The sequence below is a fragment of the Cygnus atratus genome, chromosome 9, assembly GCF_013377495.2.
Source record: "Cygnus atratus isolate AKBS03 ecotype Queensland, Australia chromosome 9, CAtr_DNAZoo_HiC_assembly, whole genome shotgun sequence".
Lineage (NCBI taxonomy): Eukaryota > Metazoa > Chordata > Aves > Anseriformes > Anatidae > Cygnus > Cygnus atratus.
The window spans coordinates 11,332,454-11,350,557 of NC_066370.1; the positions used below are offsets into that span (position 1 = coordinate 11,332,454).

The 18,104-nt window shown below is 51.0% G+C and overlaps 3 protein-coding genes across 10 annotated transcripts in view; 1 reads left to right on the forward strand and 2 right to left on the reverse strand.

The window, feature by feature from the left end:
• The first annotated feature begins 1,157 nt into the window (after window positions 1-1,157).
• LOC118247162 (galactose-3-O-sulfotransferase 2-like) lies at window positions 1,158-4,450 on the forward strand. Its single transcript, XM_035544930.1, has 3 exons — window positions 1,158-1,180; window positions 2,017-2,977; window positions 3,578-4,450. Exons 1-3 carry the CDS (start codon window positions 1,158-1,160, stop codon window positions 4,448-4,450), a joined length of 1,857 nt encoding a protein of 618 aa, XP_035400823.1.
• A 1,807-nt stretch (window positions 4,451-6,257) lies between these two features.
• On the reverse strand, window positions 6,258-8,496 carry LOC118247147 (aquaporin-12-like). The gene is made up of 3 exons (XM_035544914.1): window positions 7,890-8,496; window positions 7,392-7,508; window positions 6,258-7,012 (listed from the first exon to the last, which is right to left on the reverse strand). Exons 1-3 carry the CDS (start codon window positions 8,494-8,496, stop codon window positions 6,834-6,836), a joined length of 903 nt encoding a protein of 300 aa, XP_035400807.1. The 3' UTR covers window positions 6,258-6,833.
• Window positions 8,497-13,770: 5,274 nt separating this feature from the next.
• The window catches only part of PAK2 (p21 (RAC1) activated kinase 2), a 46,096-nt gene continuing 41,762 nt past the window's right edge, over window positions 13,771-18,104 (reverse strand). For all 8 annotated transcript variants that reach the window (XM_035545059.1, XM_035545054.1, XM_035545060.2 and 5 more), the window contains one exon: window positions 13,771-17,586. In XM_035545059.1, coding sequence (XP_035400952.1) covers window positions 17,500-17,586 — 87 coding nt within the window. In that variant the 3' untranslated portion in view covers window positions 13,771-17,499. The remainder of the gene's footprint in view (window positions 17,587-18,104) is intronic.

Below are 18,104 nucleotides of genomic sequence, written 5' to 3' on the forward strand. Positions count from 1 at the left end.
GCTTGCACATGGAGGACCAGCTGCTCAGCCAACACACGGTCCTCTCCCAAGAGGCAGCAGGCTCAGAGCAAAGGGACCCAGATCTTTCACGGACCAGCTGACAACCAGTGCACAACCACCAAAAGTACTGTTGTAACAAGCAAACTAGTTAGTCATAACACTGCATTTTTCTGGAATGAATCCAGTTTTCAATAGCAAGCCCAAATTCCTCACCAGTACCAACGGATGCACTTGGCCACTACAAATACCACGTGTCCATGCCATTACCAGCTCCTCGAGTAGGAACGATGCCCAACATACTTCTTCCAGGTGGCAGGACTGCCCAAAGCAGGGGATTTCTTCCCAATTTTCCCTGCCCACCCCTCCCTGGGAGGCTGCAAGCAGGTGCCTGGGGCTTGCAGGCCAGGTTCCCCCCACAGAGGGGTCCGCAACAGAGGATTTAACCAGATTCCTGGTAAAAACCAGCCCCCATTACGCAGCGATGTGTCCCCAGCTAGTAATCACCAGAAGCCAAAGGCAAGCTAAACCCTTTTCCAGCCAGCATAGCCCCCAACTGCTCCGCTCTGTGGCACAGCTGGTTCCTGCAACAGGGTCCCTTCATTTTTTAGCAGGGCTGACTTAAGAAGCCAGGGTTTCTTGTCTTTGTTTATAGAGAGAGCACCCAGATATCTCCCAGACACATGGGGCAGGATGAACGCAAGCGGTGCCCGCTCCTGCTGCCGAAGCCGGTGGCAGGGCCATGCCGCAAGGCGTCCCCGAGCAGCCAGGCGACTGCGGTTATCGCTGTTTACCTTTGGGTGCGATATCTGGGTCCCGACTGGAAATTTCCACCAGGCTCCACTGCTCAAGCACAGCTGCTGAGGTTCATTGGTTATCGCTCCTCCAGCACCTCTTCCACCCACAGAAAAGTGACCTTGCCTTAAAAAAGATAAAAGACAAGACTCATTTCTGGTGGGAGTCATGCTCGTTGTGGAAGTCTCAAGGCCTCTTTCCTCTCTGCCTTGTGCCCCGTGCATTTCTTTTACCCACGCAATGCAGTGAACGGTCTGAAATGTCTTCTTCCTTGCAGGAAACTGAAGGCAATATACAGGTGCCAGCCAGGTCGGCTCTGGGTTTCCTTCAGCCTCCTCATCCTTCTCCTGGTCTCATTTCAAGTCATGGAGAAGCTGCAGCCTTCCAGGTATGTCCCCGGCAGGATGGCAAACCTGCACCTCATCCTCTGGGCCTTCACTGGCAGTCGATACAGGCCCAAAGCCGCCCTCCTCAACACTACCCAGCAGCATCCTCCTCAGAAACTCAGGAAATTTGGGAGGGAGATGTCCCCACTGGGGCTACCCCATCCAACCGCTGCACCCTGCTCAGATCTCTGTCAAACCAGGCTGCTCTGAGCTCTGACCAGGCCGGCCCCAAAGCCCTCCTGGGATGGAGATGGCAGAGGCCGGTAATCACCACCCCAACCCAGCTGTGCTCCAGGATTGCTGTTGACATCTCTGCTGCCCAGGCAGATGCCAGCTGCTGCTCAGCCTCTTCCTGCCCAGAGCCTTGTGGCCTTTCCAGCAGAGCCGCTCCCCAGTCTGCATTGTGCTGGGGCTCGTCCCTCCTGGGGCAGGACCAGGCCTTCGTCCTCGCTGCATCTCGTGGGGTTTCTTCTGGTCTGTTCCTCCAGCCCACCCCAGTCCCCCAGCAGCCCTTCAGCATCTTCCCAGTTTGGGGACACCCACCAGCTCCTCTTCATCTCCTCCAGGCCCCATGCCCTTCTCTCTTCTCGCCTTCCCTTGCTTTGCTCCTTTCCTTCAGCAGCGCAGGGGCATTATTGCACTGCCATTATCCTACACCCACCCCGACCTGGCAGTGTGGCAGTGCCAAGTGGCCAAGACCTGCACCCAGCAGCAGTGCCACCTCCCAGATAAGACAGAGCAGCAGGTTGTTTTCCCCAGCTGGGCCCAGCAGCACACTCTGTGCCCCCAACACAGGCCCTGCACCTCTCGCTGCCAGCTCACCTCCTCCCTCTTACAGAAACTGCCCGTGCAAGCTGGAGCGCGCTCTGCAGCAGACCACAGACCACAGCCAGGAGGGCCCTAACTACGTCCTCCATGCCCCTGGCCTGCCAAGGAAGGAGGATCGCCCTCACAGGCAGAAGAAGGCCATGCTGGAACCCACTTCCACTAAGAACATGCAAGACATTTTCCAGATGCACTTGTACTTGGGGCAGGTGACGCCGCAGGAGAGCACTCTGGACAGACAAGAAGGGCACTGGACATGGCAGCCTGCGGAGAGCAGCAAGAAGACGAAAGCCTACTTTTCACCCCCAAGGCTGAAAATGCACCTCCCCAGCCCCAGAAAAGCTGCCAGAGGGGGAACATCCCCAGGTCTTTCTGGGAGTCCCTCCACAGCTCCAGGAGATGCTGTTGATGGTGGCGGCAGCAGCAAAGGGGTTATCTTTGCCAATGGCGTCATCGCAGAGGAGCACGAGGGAACTACGTCACCTCAGACATCGCAAGTGACATTGCAGAGCCAGCCTCAGCCTCAGCCTCATTCCTTGGGTTTCCCTGGCCAACTGTGGGAAAGCTCACTTAAGCACACTGTGCTAAGTTCATCTCAAGTCCCGCAGGCAGATGACATTTACAGGACAGACCTGGAGAGAGGATTGCTCCCCAGCTGGACAGAAGTCTCCACAGATAATGAGATAGCCCTCGGGGGCATCCCGCAGGTGGAAGGAGGCTTCTCTCAGGAGATGTGCGAACCCAAGACCAACATCGTCTTCCTGAAAGTCCACAAGAGTGCCAGCAGCACCGTCATGAACATCCTCTTCCGCTTTGGTGAGATGCGCAACCTCTCCTTTGCCTTCCCCCTGAAGGGTGGCCACCAGCTCTTCTACCCGCAGCACTTCATGGCGAGGTTCGTGCAGGGCTTCTCCCCAGGGAAGCCTCCCCACTTCAACATCCTCTGCCACCACATGCGCTTCCTGCAGCCAGAGGTAAGGGGCAGAGCCTCCATGCCTTGGGAGAGGGAGCGGGGTGGGACACTGGTAAAACACAAAAGTGTTCAGAGATGAAGATAAAGAGAGAGAGGAGATTGCCCCCTGGGGCCCTGCATGTTATGTGCATCTCCTGGAAGCTTCTGTATACAGGTTTGGTGAATAATTGTGCTGTGAACTGGGTCCAAGCCAGGGGACAGCGCCTGCAGCAGACAACTGTCCTCCCATTCTTGTCTGGTGGGTCCCCAGAGGGCATCTTGCTCCCTGGCCAGGACCAGCCGCAGGAGGACAACAGCTCAGGCCAGCTGTGCCCAGCATCCTCCCTCCTGGGCGCCAGGTGTGGATGCAGGGGAAAGGCAAGGAGACAGGACCGCGACGTACCTCGGCCACAGCCAGACGGACCAGCAGCTGCGTGGGCTCTTGTGTACCTTTCCTGGGGCTCCCCACAGGGCTGATGGAGGAGCTGCACCCTGAGACCTCCCTCTGTGCCCCCTCAGCTCTAGCCTGAGCGAGTGTTCCTGCTTTTCCTGCACAGGACTGTGAACAAGCAGGTCCCTTCGCTCTGCCCCACTTTTAAACCTCCTTTCCCCTCCTCTGCAGGTGCAGAAAGTGGTGCCCAGCACGGCCATCTACTTCTCCATCCTGAGGAACCCTGTGCAGCTCATGGAGTCTTCCTTCGTGTACTACAAGGGCACATCGGCGTTCTCCCGTGCCCGCAGCCTGGAGGAGTTCCTCAGCCAGCCCTACCGCTACTACAACCCCACAGCCAGCGACAGCCACTACGCCAGGAACCTCATGACCTTCGACTTCGGCTTCAACCCTGATGGAGAGGTCTCAGCCAAGCGGGTGCACCTCATGCTGAAGGCCATCGAGGCGTCCTTCGACTTGCTCCTCATCTCCGAGTACTTTGACGAGTCCATGGTGCTGCTGAAGGAGACACTGTGCTGGGACCTGGACAGCGTTGTGTCCTTCCCGCTCAACAGCAGGGACAGCAGCACCAGGTCCCCGCTCTCGGGAGCCATTGTGGAGAAGATAAAGGACTGGAACAAGCTGGACTGGGAAATCTACACCCACTTCAACAGGACCTTCTGGGAAAGGATCGACCGAGACATCGGAAGGGAGCGCATGCGGCGGGAGGTGAAGGTGCTTCGGGAGAGGCAGGCGGAGCTGGCGAAGACCTGCCTGCAAGGGATGGGCAGCGTGGGCCCTAAGGACATCAAGGACTCTTCCCTGCGGCCGCTGCAGCATGGCAATGCCAAAATCCTGGGCTACAACCTCAAGCAGGGCTTGGACAAGGAGACAGAGACCATGTGCCGGCGGCTGGTGACCCCGGAGCTTCAGTACAGCAGCGCTCTCTACAAGAAGCAGTTTCCCCAGAAGTCCCCCCAGAAGCCCCCCCAGCTCGTCCCTTCTCAGCGGGGCATGCAGCAGGGCAGCATCCTGCGGCACAGGCTGGAGGGCACCCAAAACTGAGCCACCTTGCCCCCTTTCCAGGCCTTGTTCTCCAGTTCCCTTCACTGAGGACAGCTGGGTGCTTGCCCCCTGGGCCTCTGGGACTGCTCCTGCCCCATGGTCAGCCTAGGTGGGACAAGACCTGCTGGAGGCCCTGGCCACCTCCATGCAGGCAGGACCATGCAAAAACCTGCTGCTGTGGAGCAGAACCCACGGCAGTGGGTCCCAGAGCCTGTCCCCGACTCTCCTGGGGTTGGTCCTGGAGGTGACAGTGCAGGGGATGGGCGAGGATGCCCAGAGGCTGCAGCTCAGCTCAGCACAGGGCTGACGCAGCCCAGCTCCCTGTCCCATGATGCTTGGCCCAGCAGGTGAAGCCACAGCTCCCTGCCACAGGGTGGGTGCCAGGGGCACTCGTCCCGTCTCACCAGTGCTGCTCGGCAGGAATTCGATGCCAGCATCCATGTGAAAGCACCACGAGGAGCCCCGTCGCCGCCCCGCAGAGCGGGGGGGCAAAGTGTGGGCTGCAGCCGGAGCTGGTGCGGGGCCAAGTTGTAAATCAGTGCTGCCGAGCTTGATTTACAGCTCGGGAACGCTTCCGTCTGTCCAGCTGCAGCTCTCCTCCATTACGCCTCAATGCTACTGTGCTGGAAAAAGAGCCTCTTAATTAAAAACAACAATGTTCACCGCCACTCCTGTTAAATTCACCTTAATTACATCACTCTGCCCAGTCACTGATCTCCCCCAGCAGCCCAACAAATAGACACCTCAAACAAAACAAAAAACAAACTAAAGCAGCTTTTTTTTTTTCCCTCTGACTCTGTGGTTACATGTCCCCATCGGATGCTGCACTTGCTCAGTGCCTTTATAGGGTTGGCACCCTGCCCTGGGTCTCACACTGGTACCGCGGTGCCAGGCTGTGCGTGCACGAGCATCTCTGCTCCACACATCCCAGCCCACTGCTTTGAGTGGCTGTGGGAATGCTCTGTGCACTGGCTGGGGGGAGGAAGTATAGGAATTAGTTGTGGGGTGGTCAGCCTTATATTTCATACCCTACATTTAGCCTCAGATCAAAAGCAGAGCCAGAGAATCAATTTGGGTAAACAGAGATCACTCTCACCCCTCAGATCCTCCTCTGAGCCTTGGTGGCTTTGCTCTGGGCTCTGAAATAACCCCAGAGTCAAATGGTATTTCTTGTCTTGGCCAAAACAGAGAAACTTTGCAAATTAAACAAGGAGGCCCCATTTCCAGCATGATTTCCAAACCAGAAGAGGTTGAGAAAAAAAAAAGTGACAAAGGGTCTGAGCTTCTCAAATCCAATTGGCCAGGGACATAGAGCCTCGAAGGTTTTGGTTTCCATCAGGAGGGGAGGGGACACCACACATTCGGGTACCAAACTGGCATCTGTCACTGTCACTGCAGTCGGGCACCGCTTCCTTACTCACCATTTGCATCTCAGACAAATTAGGCAGGATCCAGGCAGGCTCTGAAAAGCCACAGTGCTCAGCTTGGAGCAGGTCAGGAGCGTCGTGCCCACAGAGTCCCTGCACAGCTGACCATTTGCTGCAAGACGCAGGGATTGATAGCACCAACTTTGGGGACGGGGTTGGATGGTCTCAGCCCCCAGCAGTCACATCCAGCCCAGCACAGAAGGAAATTCCTCCCAAAAAACACACAGACAAGCAGATTTCTTTCATTGCCACTCAGTCAGCTGCACTCTGGCAGGAAGGACACCACTCACCTCAACGCCAATCACATTTATTTTATGTCACAACGTCTCATTTCCTTAGGGGTATTTCACATAGCCACGGAGAGCGGCCCAGGGCTGGGTCCAGTGGGGGGGTCCCACATGCACCCCCCCACCCCAACACGTAGCGGTGCCACGTCTGCTAACCACGGGCACCCTGTGCACCCCTGTTGCCACCCTACGGCTCCCCAGTGGTGCACGCAGCACTGGCCAAGCAGAGCAGCTGGGGGCAGCAGCGTGCCCTGCGCCCAGCAGCGCTGTGAACTTCAGAGCATGGAACCGTTTTAAACCCTTCTCCCCGAACCGTGCAACCTGGGGACCTCAGTTTAACTCAAAGGATGACAAGCTTTACCGATACCTTCCTCCTCATCCCAAGTTTCCAGGGCTTGAAACATGGTTACTGGTTTACGCTGTTTTTATGGCTGTTTTTATGGGAGACATAGATGGATTATTTCAAGCGATGCATGATGCAACAACCTGGAAGCTGCTCAAGCACGCCCGCGTAATGGTCCCTAGTTTCCGTAAGCTTCCTGTGTACACAAGACAACCAGCAATTTACACAGATACATTAGTTTCCCCCCCGGAGACAGCGCTGCAGGCTTGGGTGTGCAAAATCCTCCGTGCTAGGAGTCCCCCTCCCAGCAGTGGGGCTGCATGGGCTCAGGCACGAGGCACAGGGTCGCTCTTCTCGCCTTTCCCCTTCCGCCGCTCTTCTCCACCCTCCGTGTGTGCCAGCCTTGCCTTGGGTATCTTGTATTTGCTCTTCTGGCCGTAAAGCAGGTTTTTTTGGAAGAGTCTTGGGATGTTGCCTTGGTGCAGCAAGATGGCAGCGAGCATCCCTGAAACGAGAGCACATACCCGCTCGGTGTGCCCCATATGGGGAGCCTCTCCACCCTTCCCGGTGCTGAGCAGTGGTTTTCAGGCCCTCGCCACAACTTTTCCCATCACCAAAAGGCAGCTCAGTGCCAAAGTCCCCAGTGACAGCACCCAGGAAGCCCTGGCTTTACTACTTTAAGGAGAACTTAACCGTTGCATCCTCACCGCACGCACATCCTCGCCATGTGAGGCTTGTTTTGACCCGAAAGGGTGGTAAGCCAAGCCAGCGGTCATCTGTCCCACTTGAACTTCAGCCCTTTGCCAGGAGGAGTTGGGGTTGCACCCAGCATTTCTGCCTTTCGGGGATGCAGAGAAATGCCCTCTGCCCCCAGCACATCTCACCTGCGAGGGGCCCCAGCCAGTACACCTGGACGTAGTCCTGCAGGCTGCTCCCTGCGCAGGCAAAAGTGGTGGCCACGGCCAGGGCGGGGTTGAAGAAAGCCCCTGTGGTCATCACAGCTGCATGGGGAGGAAAGCAGGGCCATCATCAGCCTCAGTCATCTCTTAGGGACAGGAACCTATGCCTGCAGCCTCATCCCTCAGAATCAGGGCACCCTGGTAAGTCCCACACGCATCGCCCCAGGCTTTGCAAAAGCTCAGTGAAAGACCAAAGGGACACTCGAGGACCATGTTGCTGCTCCCCACACAAACACCAACATTTCACCCACTGCTTAGGTGCCCTAAACTGCTGTCCTCACACCAAAATGAGCCCCTCCCCAAAATAAGTAGAAAACAAGCCTTCTGCTAGTTGTCCTCTCTCAACTCAAGCCCTAGAGGAGGGAAAAAGGATTGTTCTTCCCTCTCAAAGGGTGTTGTAGAGAAACCAGGGGTGCTGCTCACCTGCATAAGTCAGGAAGGTGACAGTGGCTGCCAGGGCGGGCGCCCGGTACGCTGCGCGGCTCCGCCGCAACCTGAGAAGCACAAGGTGGAAGAGGAAAGAGCAGGCACCCTCCACGAAGGCCCCGTGGTAGAGCGAGGTGCGAATGGAGGAGTTGCACTCGGATGCGATCAGGTTCTGGATGAGGTGGAGCTGGGTCAGCTCCCAGGACCAGTAGAGCTTGGTGATGGCCCAGCCTGTCCCCACGCCCACACCCTGGGCCAGCAGCTTGGCAGCAGTGGCTGTGGGGCCGGATTCGAGGAGCAGGAACTCCTGGAGAGAGACAGTGGGGTTGGCAGATGCTCCATCCAAGGAAGCGGCGTGAACCATGAAGAGGAGAAAGAGCAGTGTGAAGACCACATCAGGGCCAAAGCCGCCACCCCACGGGCCAATCTCTAGCAGCATCCTCAGCTCCAGGCAGCTCGAGCAGAGCTGCAGCGACCCAGTCAGCTCTCCAGCAAGGCAGCAGTACGCCCCAGGAGACAGCAGCCTCTTGGAAAGCCGCCTGAGCATCTCGCACGTGCTGACAACCAGGAGAAAAAAGGCGATGGAAACGTTCAGGCCAGCCATAGTGACAGCCCCCCGAGGGAGAAACTGAGCCACGCGGCTTTTGGCCTCCAGGAAGGAGCGGAGAAAGCTTCTGCACCTCCGTTTTATAATGCCGTGCGAAAGCAAACGTGGCACAGCCCAACAGGCACCTGCCCGGTGGCCAGGGAATCCTTGGGAAACACCACATGTGCAGCCCCTGAGAGCTGCAGGAAGCATGGGAACGAGCTCTTCCGAGAGGAAGAAAAAGCCCTCGTTGCCTTCCTACCTCAAGACCTGCACACACGAGCTGCCCTCCTCACATTTCGCCCACCTCCCTGCAACGCCACTGCGCGAAGATCGCTTCAAAGCCCTTCCTCTCGCTCCGGCACCCGGCTCTGCCACGCGTTCACCCAGCGCCTGGGATGCTGCCCTGCACCGTGGCCCAGGACTACAGGGCTTTGAGGACAGTCTGGGGGTGCTGTACACCCTCTGCTCCTGCCTCAGTCCTTCTTCCAGGCTATTTTTTAGGGTTGCTTCTGAAAATGAGAAAACAGAATAAAACCTTATTTATTCCCCGACTCCCTACTTTTAACTGAGAACTGGAGCGCAGCTGACTCCATCGTTTCCCTGCACCTCTTTCTAAGGGAGGCTTTACCCTTTCCTAGCACTTTGCCCACACTCAGAAATAACCCAGAGTCACAGCAAAGTCTTCCTTTAGCCAGCACAAAAGCCTGGCTTGCACACACTTCCCCGTCGTTGTCCCCAGTAACACCTCTCCTTGCTCGCTGCCGGCACTAACCGCACACTTGCCTGCAGGTGGCATTTCACTGACGGTGACATTTCATCCCCTTCTGCTGGTCACACACATAGGAGGGACTGAATCTCTCCCACCTCCACTGGCAGTGACAGAATTGCTGTCACCCTACAGAGGGAACAGCAGCTCTGTGAGACAGGAGCGTGCACTTCCAAGGCATCGGAGCTGCCCTTTAGAGCCCCCACCACAGCAGAAAGTTCTGGGAAAGGCACAGCAGGGCATTTTGGAGATGTTTGAGGTGGTCATGGGCAAACTCAGCACTTCCTCCCATAGCAGGGCTCTTTGGTCTGCGTTCCCCTTGTCGTTTCCTTCCCCAGGTGCCCACCCAAGGGGGGTTTAGGAGGGCAGCACGGGGCGCTTGCTTTGGAAACCTTGGAAAGCACGAGAAGGGAGAGAGCCTGCTGCGAACAGCCTAAGCCTTTCCCAACAAAACTGTCCTGATTTGGCTAGCCTGCCTCAAAACGCATCACCATTTTACATTTTTTAACCCATTTCAGAAGACAGGACAAGTGTGCACCTTTATCCTCAAAATGAGCAAACAACCTTGCCCAAATACAGGGAGATGAAACATGCTTTAAAGACTCAAACTTCCTATTTTTGGCTCAGTGAAAAGTCAGCACAGACAGCGGCAGAGAACTCACTCAGATCAACAAAAAACCCTCTCATCCTAAAACATTTCTAGCTGCTGTTACAAGAGAAAGCTGCCACACGTTGAGGCCTAAAAAGCAAGCACATTCTTGTCCCCTTCCTCCAGAAAGCTCTGGCATGGAAAACATTGCAACAGCCGTGGTAAAACTGGAAAATATCCAAACATCTCTTCCTTCCTTCCTGCAGGAAGGATTTTCCCCTTCTCCTTTTCAAGCATTTAAAGAGTTGTGCTTAGAAGCAACAGCTCAGAGGTCTTCTAAACCTATTTCCCATCCGCTGCCTGCAATTACTGCCACGGCATATCCTGCAATTGTGTGACACACAACCCAGGCTTGAGAAAGGGGCTGCAGGCAGTTGCTTATGGATCTGATTAGTGGGTCAAGTGATGACAATGACAGATACGCAAGCAGCTGCCTTCCTATCTCGTGTTGGTGCTGACAGCAGAACGGGGCGTGCTGCAAGCATTGGAGGGTGTCCAGTTCACCGCGAAGGAATAGAAGCCCCTTCAAGAGTTCATGCAGCTTGTGCAGCTTATTTTCCAGAAATACTACAAGAAGTCAGCTGCTACTGAAATTTCTGCTGGCTTTGCTAGGAATTTGAATGAGAAGAGCACATCAGAGGATTCAATACTGCAAGAGCCCACAGGCCGGGGAAACCCGTTAGCCTCCGTCTTCATTTCCCCAGGATGTTCCCCCCCAAAAAAACAGCCCAGGAGACGAGCAGAAGCTGTTTTCTTCCAAGCCTTGTCCAAATACGTTTTCATCCACATTCCCTTTTTCCCCCACTTTACAAAAGCCACGTTTCCATGGCTGTGACATCAGCATCTTTTCTAAACCAGATTTGTTGTCAGAACTACACCGCCTCAAACACAGGTATTTTAAATCCTTATTTTAGCCACACAATCAGAAGCAGCCAGCATTTCCACAGTGAAGTAAAATAAACTCTCCTAACACACTGAAGAGTAACAAAAAAGTAGAGAATGAGGCTGCTCCCCCCACCACCCCCAAACAGGTAGCAGCTACAGCTGCATACAGCTTCCTCAGGGTTATTTAAGGCGAGTTCACTGGGCAGGAAAGCCATTATCCAAACCCCATGAGCAGCCACCCCGTACCAGCTGCTGGGGCCAGGCAGCGCAAACCCACCGCTGGGCTCCCCACTCCCGCAGGCAGCCAGCCAAACGGGCTCAAGGAGAGCCAGGAATAATTTCACAAGAAGACCCGAATCCATGGAACATCCACTGGGAGGAAAAAAATAAATAAAAAGATGGATCACCGTCAGCTGTAGGAAACCTGACTTCAAGGGAGAAGTCGGTCCCTATAAGGCCCGTGCCCAGCACAGAGAAGAGCACCTGGAAAAGGGCTTCCAGGATGTGCCCTGCCACATCAGCACCCGCTCCTTTGATCCAGTTATACCAAGCCCGAGCCGTTACTCACAAGCCGTTCAGAAAGCACCAGAAACTTGAGTCTGTGCACCGAGACCTACCGTCTCTGTTCTTCCAGTCCCGTCTTCCTTTCTCCTGACTCATCTCCAAGTCGCTTGGTAGTGCCAGAGGAATTTTTGAGGAAGCAGAAGCCCGGTGGCTTTTCAGCATCAAGCAATTTAACTTCCTAGCGGGCAAATCCCGTCTATTTATATAGATCACCAGTCCCTACAGGCTGTTTCAATGATCAGATCAATAGGTAAACGGGTTTTGAAATGACATTATGATGTGCTGGAAGACATCCTCCCTGCAAGACGCTGGCTGGTGGACAGGAGAGGGGAAAAGCAATACCACCACTGTGGAAAGGGAAAGCTGCATCACCACTGCTCTCCCCCCTCACAACAGACTGCAGACAGAAAAATTACAGTCAGAAATTCACTGCGCTCACTTGTCTGCATTTTCCCTCAAAAAAAAAAAAGTTTCCATTAGTCTGGACTTCAAAGCAGGGGAAAAGAAAAAGATCTTAGAAAAACCTGCTTCCTCTGCACATCTGAGAGCAACATCAAGAATTTAGTTGAGCTTAACACAGTCTCACGTACCTCTCTCTCTCTTATATGAGAGAGGAACATAAGACACTGTCAGGGCTGACCAATACAGCTATTTTTACTAAAAACAATCTTCACAGCAATACACAAGTTTAAAAGAAAGGAAAAAACACAGCTGTCCAAGTCACTGGGAGCAGGCATCTGCAGACAACTGCTGTGCTTGTACACGAGCCACAACAAGCGCGCTGAAACCTTTTCTTCACGTACTACAGCAAAAACTAATTCAAAAAGTGACCCTTTTCAGCCACTCTTCATTCATCCAGTATGTTGCTGGCGCAGTCCAAATAATTTGCTCAGCTCTGCAATTTAATTCACTGCAACCGATCTGCAGCCCTGAAAGTGAGAAGTCATTTCCCCCAACTTCGCAGCAAGACTGTGTGGCTTTAACTTGATGCACAATATTTAAAAGTACCTGATCTTTAACAAACTGATCAAAAAAAGATGGGGGTGGGTTTTTTTTGGCATAGGCCACCTATAAGCAAGTGCACAGCAAGTTCACACAAGACCTTCTTGCGTTTACCAAGCAAGGACAAGCAACTCCCAACTTATACAAATCATAACTAAGCCAAAATCCTGCCCACCTTGAAGCAACACAAGTACCAGTATCCAGGTTCCCCTAAACACCTTCTCCCTCCTCTGGACAGCTTTTTCCCCCATAAATGAAATGCAAACATCACTTAAAAGCAGTGCTAGAGAACATCAGTTTAAATGCATAAAGGGTCAGTTATATATAAGACAAAGACGCCTCAACAAGTTAATTAACCTGAAGAGAGAGTGCTTTGTGCAAAATGACATTCTTACATCTGGTTGAAAAGGCTTTTGACGAAGAGTGGTTTCTTCATGTCTTTTTGTCAGCAGTATGAGCAAGGCTTGTACAACATGCAAAAAAAAGGGAAGAGATGATTTTCCAGTAACACACAGGAAAGGCACAACCTGAGTCTTTGACATTCACAACCAAGCCAGAAAATTCACCTGGATTTCACCTTTTTAACAATTTTACCCTTTCGCACCTTTCACAACTTTAACCCCAAGGTAAATTCATTTTGGTGTCCTTTCCTTTAACCGGACTGCAATGCTAACACGTCACGGCATTTTTGTAGTTCCGATGAAAAGCATGAGCAAGTCTCCACAGCCTGCCAATGGCCACCATCCATCTCACCCCAAATCCCAGGTGAGCTGCTGACACCCAGCTCCTGCGCTTGGCTTGATCGGTCAAAAGCCGATCAGTGGGGACGGTGCTGAACCTGGAGTCACCTCTTCCCAACAGGCAGGACAGCTCGCTCCCCACACCGCCATATTTATACATGCAGGATTCTGGACGATATTCACAGTCAAACAGTCCTGTTTGGAAAGGTTACTGCACCATCACATTGCCATGAGCGCAGCTTACTGGTCCACCAGTCCCTCCCTCCCTAACAAAATGCTACCTAAGGCGAGTGGATGGTGAAAGACAACTGAGATGAACGAGGCTGGTCTTTGAGAGGCTGCTGCTTTGCTCCCTTCACAAAATAGCACAGGATCTCTCTATGATGATGGGTAAAAAGAGGGTGCTCCAGACGTGCTCTCCCCCATCGGTGCTCTGGAGTAACTGACTGTCAGCAGCATGCGGTGGCAAGGAAAGCTTGTGGTTATCACATGAGGTCGGTACAGAGACTGATGAGTAATCATACTTGAAAAGAAACAGGACGGACTAGTGCAGCATAAAATTATATCCATCGTAAAGCATTCATAAGAAGCTTAATGACAAAAATACATTTTGCTAATCTCATTAAGACATCTGAACATTTACTCTCGTCTCAGAAGGCATAAACTCATGACGGGGAAGGGGATGAAAAAAATGTTTTTTAGAAGTTTATTTCTAGCCCTGAAAGAACAGTTATTAAACAAAGTCAACAAATACAGTAGTTAATATTGCAGTAACAATTAAATAACATAATGGGATTAAATTACACAAAAGGCAACATTAAAATCTGAAGACAGTTAAAAAAAATAAAAAGAAAGCTTGCACCCACTTCCATTTCCACCGACAGTGTGAGGGACAGAGGGAAAACAGACCAAAGACACTTATTCAACGCCAGCTGAAAAGACCTTTAACAGGTTTTTTTTGTTGTTTTTTGTTTTTTTTTTTACTGCCCCCAGTCACCCCCACCCCCCTCTGACAAGGGAGCCCAGCATCTTGCAACTACTCTGCCCGCACCTCCTGGGCCTCCCCGCGCCTGAGAGCAAGGGGAAGCCCACAGCGCACCTTGCTAACACCCAGGCAGGTCAAAGTGCACATTCCCAGTGCCACGGTTGCTTTCAATGAGAAATCCAATTTATTCCATGATAACAAAAATCCCAGGAGTCAAACATTCCCTGCAAACATGCATGCCAACCACGAGCTACCCAGCCCCGTACACCCAACCAGTCACACCACAGGACGTTACACTCCATATGTATTGCCTGCAGGCTGGATTAAAATCCAATTCAGGATCTTATGCTGGCACCTAGGCGAGTGAGACATATGGGAATCCCAGCACTTTCAGAAGCAATCCCTTCCTTTTCAGCATCTGCTCAAACTCCGGCTATTCGCTATTTGTCTACCCTAGACAAGTCGAGCAGCAGCAAGTCTTAAAAATGCTCGTCTGCTCCCTCCAGGGAAAAAATGTGGCTTTTTTTTTTTTTTTTTTTAATTTTGCAGACACATACAGCTGACATCGTTAGAGAAGCGATGCCCAACCCACTAAGACACAGAAGTACAGCATGGCAACCTCCTTGAAGCTTTCCTTCTCTGCCAGTTCAGTCACTATCCAGCTCATCTCTGACCCCAGCTGCTGGCAGCAGGTGGCAAGAAACATCACCCTTTAACGACACCACTGCTGCATGGGGCTGAGGAGATGTACACTTTGCTACTGCAGAGCTAAACACCGTTCTGGGTCACACAGCAAGCACCGAGATATGTTTTGTAAAACTCCTGGATCGGGCTAAGTCCTGTTTGCTAGGATGACTGTAAGCTTGGAAACCGTCTCCTAAGTACACTAAATGGGACAAATTTCATAATATAAGTTTAAGATCATTCTCATTCATCAATAAAAGTGAACTAATAAGTTAAAATTACTTATGATTTCATGTTTTTCTATTTAAAAAATTCTAAATTTATCACAAGTTATACTTATCTTACTGCCTAGTCTGTGCCATCAAAAAAAAAAAAGAAAGAAAAAAAAGAAAAGCTCCCACCTTAACTCTAGCACAAGGAGTTTCACAAAGTCCATTGCCAGCAATGGACCGAGGGAATCATCAGCAAGACAGTTTTCTTTTCCTCAGCCAAGCCTCCTTGCTACTTCGTTTGATCAGGAAGCCAGACGCATTCAAACCAGGGGCACTATCATTACAGTGTTACAGCGTCTGTGGCTTGCAAGACCTTTTGCCCGGGAAATGCATCTAGATTTATTTATTTGCCTGAAATGAGACACTATCTTGAATTTTAAACTGTAGCTATTCTCACACTTACAGCTAGAGGGATTTTGTCCTCTGATGTCGTAGCTAGCGTCATTTACTTGGGTGCCTACCACACAAGAGCAGAACACAAACTGAACCGTGTGTGGCACTGCAGTTCCCTGCACAGTAAGGCATCTTGTTGGTACAAAGCCACTTCCTAGAAGCTGATGGGTTACACCAGGCATTTTGGGACCCTAGCCCTGCTTCCCCTCTCCCCTCAAAAGCACAAACAGGCTCAGCAGTTCTGGCTGGCTGCTCTCAGCTGGAAGTTAGTTTTGTCATACCTTGGCTACCAGTCCCCAACGCAGTTATTTCTATCATTATACGAACACTGACATCTGAAAATGACTTCTATCTTTTGCCAGCAACGTTTGTAAAAGTGTGCGTAAATTTTATTTAGGGTCCTCTGTCAATACCCAGCAAGCCTGTCTATCCCAGGTCCTGCCCACTGGGAAAGTGATAAAATCCCAGTAAAGTAATGGGTTATTCTTTCACAGAATCATTTGGCACATTGTAACTACAGTTAGTTCTTCATTAAACTGTTTGGGAAGTTGAAATGCATAGACTGCAGCGCCGAAAGTAGCCAGGGGGCACAGACTCTTTTACGCTTGCCCCATTAACACTCAAAGAAATCAACACTGAAGTCACTCACTGTCCCTCAGAAGGAGGCACTTTTTCTTGCATTGGATGTTCGACTTCAGCCACTCTGGCTGGCGTGTTTTCAGTGAGGAAGGATCAGCGTGACACATCAAGTCTCTTCAGCCTCCAACTAGCCAGCCAAATGAGCCCCATCGATGTCTGAAGGCACTGTTCTCCCTTCTCAGCCTCCGTCTTCTCAGAACAGTGCTTTGGCATTTCCAAGTGTTCATACTCTTCTGTTCAAACTATATTAAAAAAACATCCTGCGTCTTCAGTGTCCTCATATCTGATTACTTGTTTTGATTTCATTAATACAAATAGAGCACATACAAAACTGGAAAAAATAGCTCTAATACTTAAATTCTGACAACACCATAGGTTGATGCATTATTTGCTTGGGGAAAAAATTACAACATATACAAAAATGTATTTGATACAAAGAAGGGAAATGTAAAATAAAAAAGTCAAAGGCACCAGCATAACTTCCAAAGCTAAAGTCAGAGAACAGATACGTGTTTTTGAACCACCCACCACACCAAGCAAAATATCCCTTAAGCGTCTGGCCAGCAAGTCTAATGGGAAAAAAAGAGCACACAGGAAGACAGCTGGAACTGTTTTCTTGCCCTGACTATAGTTGATCATTTGATCATAAATAAAGAATCTGACCCTTACCTACATATCCAAAAACTGACATCCAAAGACTTGACCAATCATGAGGTTTCTACAAAGAGGCCACATCTTTGATTAAAAGTCCACAGAGCACAGGCATACAAAAAACAGTTGAATACTTCTCTTCCCCCTCTCTCCATACTCATCTTAAAAAGCAAAATACATCTCAACATATTATGATTTCTTAAGTAGACAAGTTGTTAATTCTACAGTACAGTGACAGCTAATCTGTAAAGGGAAGGAGGGGCAAGATGTACCTTCACATTTGTCACATTTGCCATGAATCTAGTTATATGGGAGCTTACAGAGAGATTTAAAAGTAAACAGGTAGAGGGGAGGAAGAGGAGAATGCAAGAGATCAGCAGGTAAAATTAGTGCTGCTCTCTGAAAGCTTGAATCGGTCATTCAAGTATTGAAAGTACCCAGAAGGGTACAATGAACGGGAGCTGTTACAGCAAAGTCATTAAAACCCTTAAAACCCTGGGCACAGAAAGTGGCATTTCTGGGCTGTCTGGAGAAGAAGAAAAAAAAAAAAAAAGAAAAAACAGAAGGGCCAGTAATTCAGTCCTCAATTCCTTCTGAACCCCAGAAAGGGATCACTAGAGTCACCACAATTTATTTTGGGTGTCTTCTGGATGAGAGTTTCTTCCCTTTTGCAGATGTTTCCCACCCCCCCCATCAAATCTCCTCCCTCCCCCCAGAAGTGTAACAATTTCATATATTATAAAGATTTGTAAAAAACAAACAAAAAGATGGAGGCCGTGACAATAATGTTAGCGGTTACTCTTCATTGCTTCTTTGGCTGCCAGGATCAGTGGCGTCAAGCTAGACAGAGGTTTGGCCAGTTTCAGAAAGGGATGCTGCCAGGAAGAGAGAAACAGTAAATTAGTAAAAGACCGTTTAAAAAGCCTGTATAAGCCACACAGCACTTTTCCACAAAAATATAGCAGCATAAACACCATCAATGCACAGCTCCTGAAGGGACAGATCCAAAGAATGCAACAGTTCATAGCACCCTTAGCCTGCTAATCATTCCTTCTCTTCCCAAAAGAGCCTCAGCCTTTCTTTTTCCAGTAATTCACCACAAAGAGGTTCCCTGGTCAAATGCCTTCCCTCAGTCACATTGTGCTCACTTCAATGGCTCTCTTACAGTAAATTCAAAAATTACTGGATAATTTAGCAGTGGCAGAATAATGGCACAGACTACAGTCAGAAAGACTAAGTACAATCTTTGATGACTGTGGTTCCTCCCATATTACTCTCCCCTGGAGTACTCAGGGGAAAACACAAAACAGAAGAGGGTGTCAAGTCTACCTTACCATTTATCAGAGGCTTACCTTACAAGTGGCCTCTGTATCTCAGGCTGTGATAGAAGCTG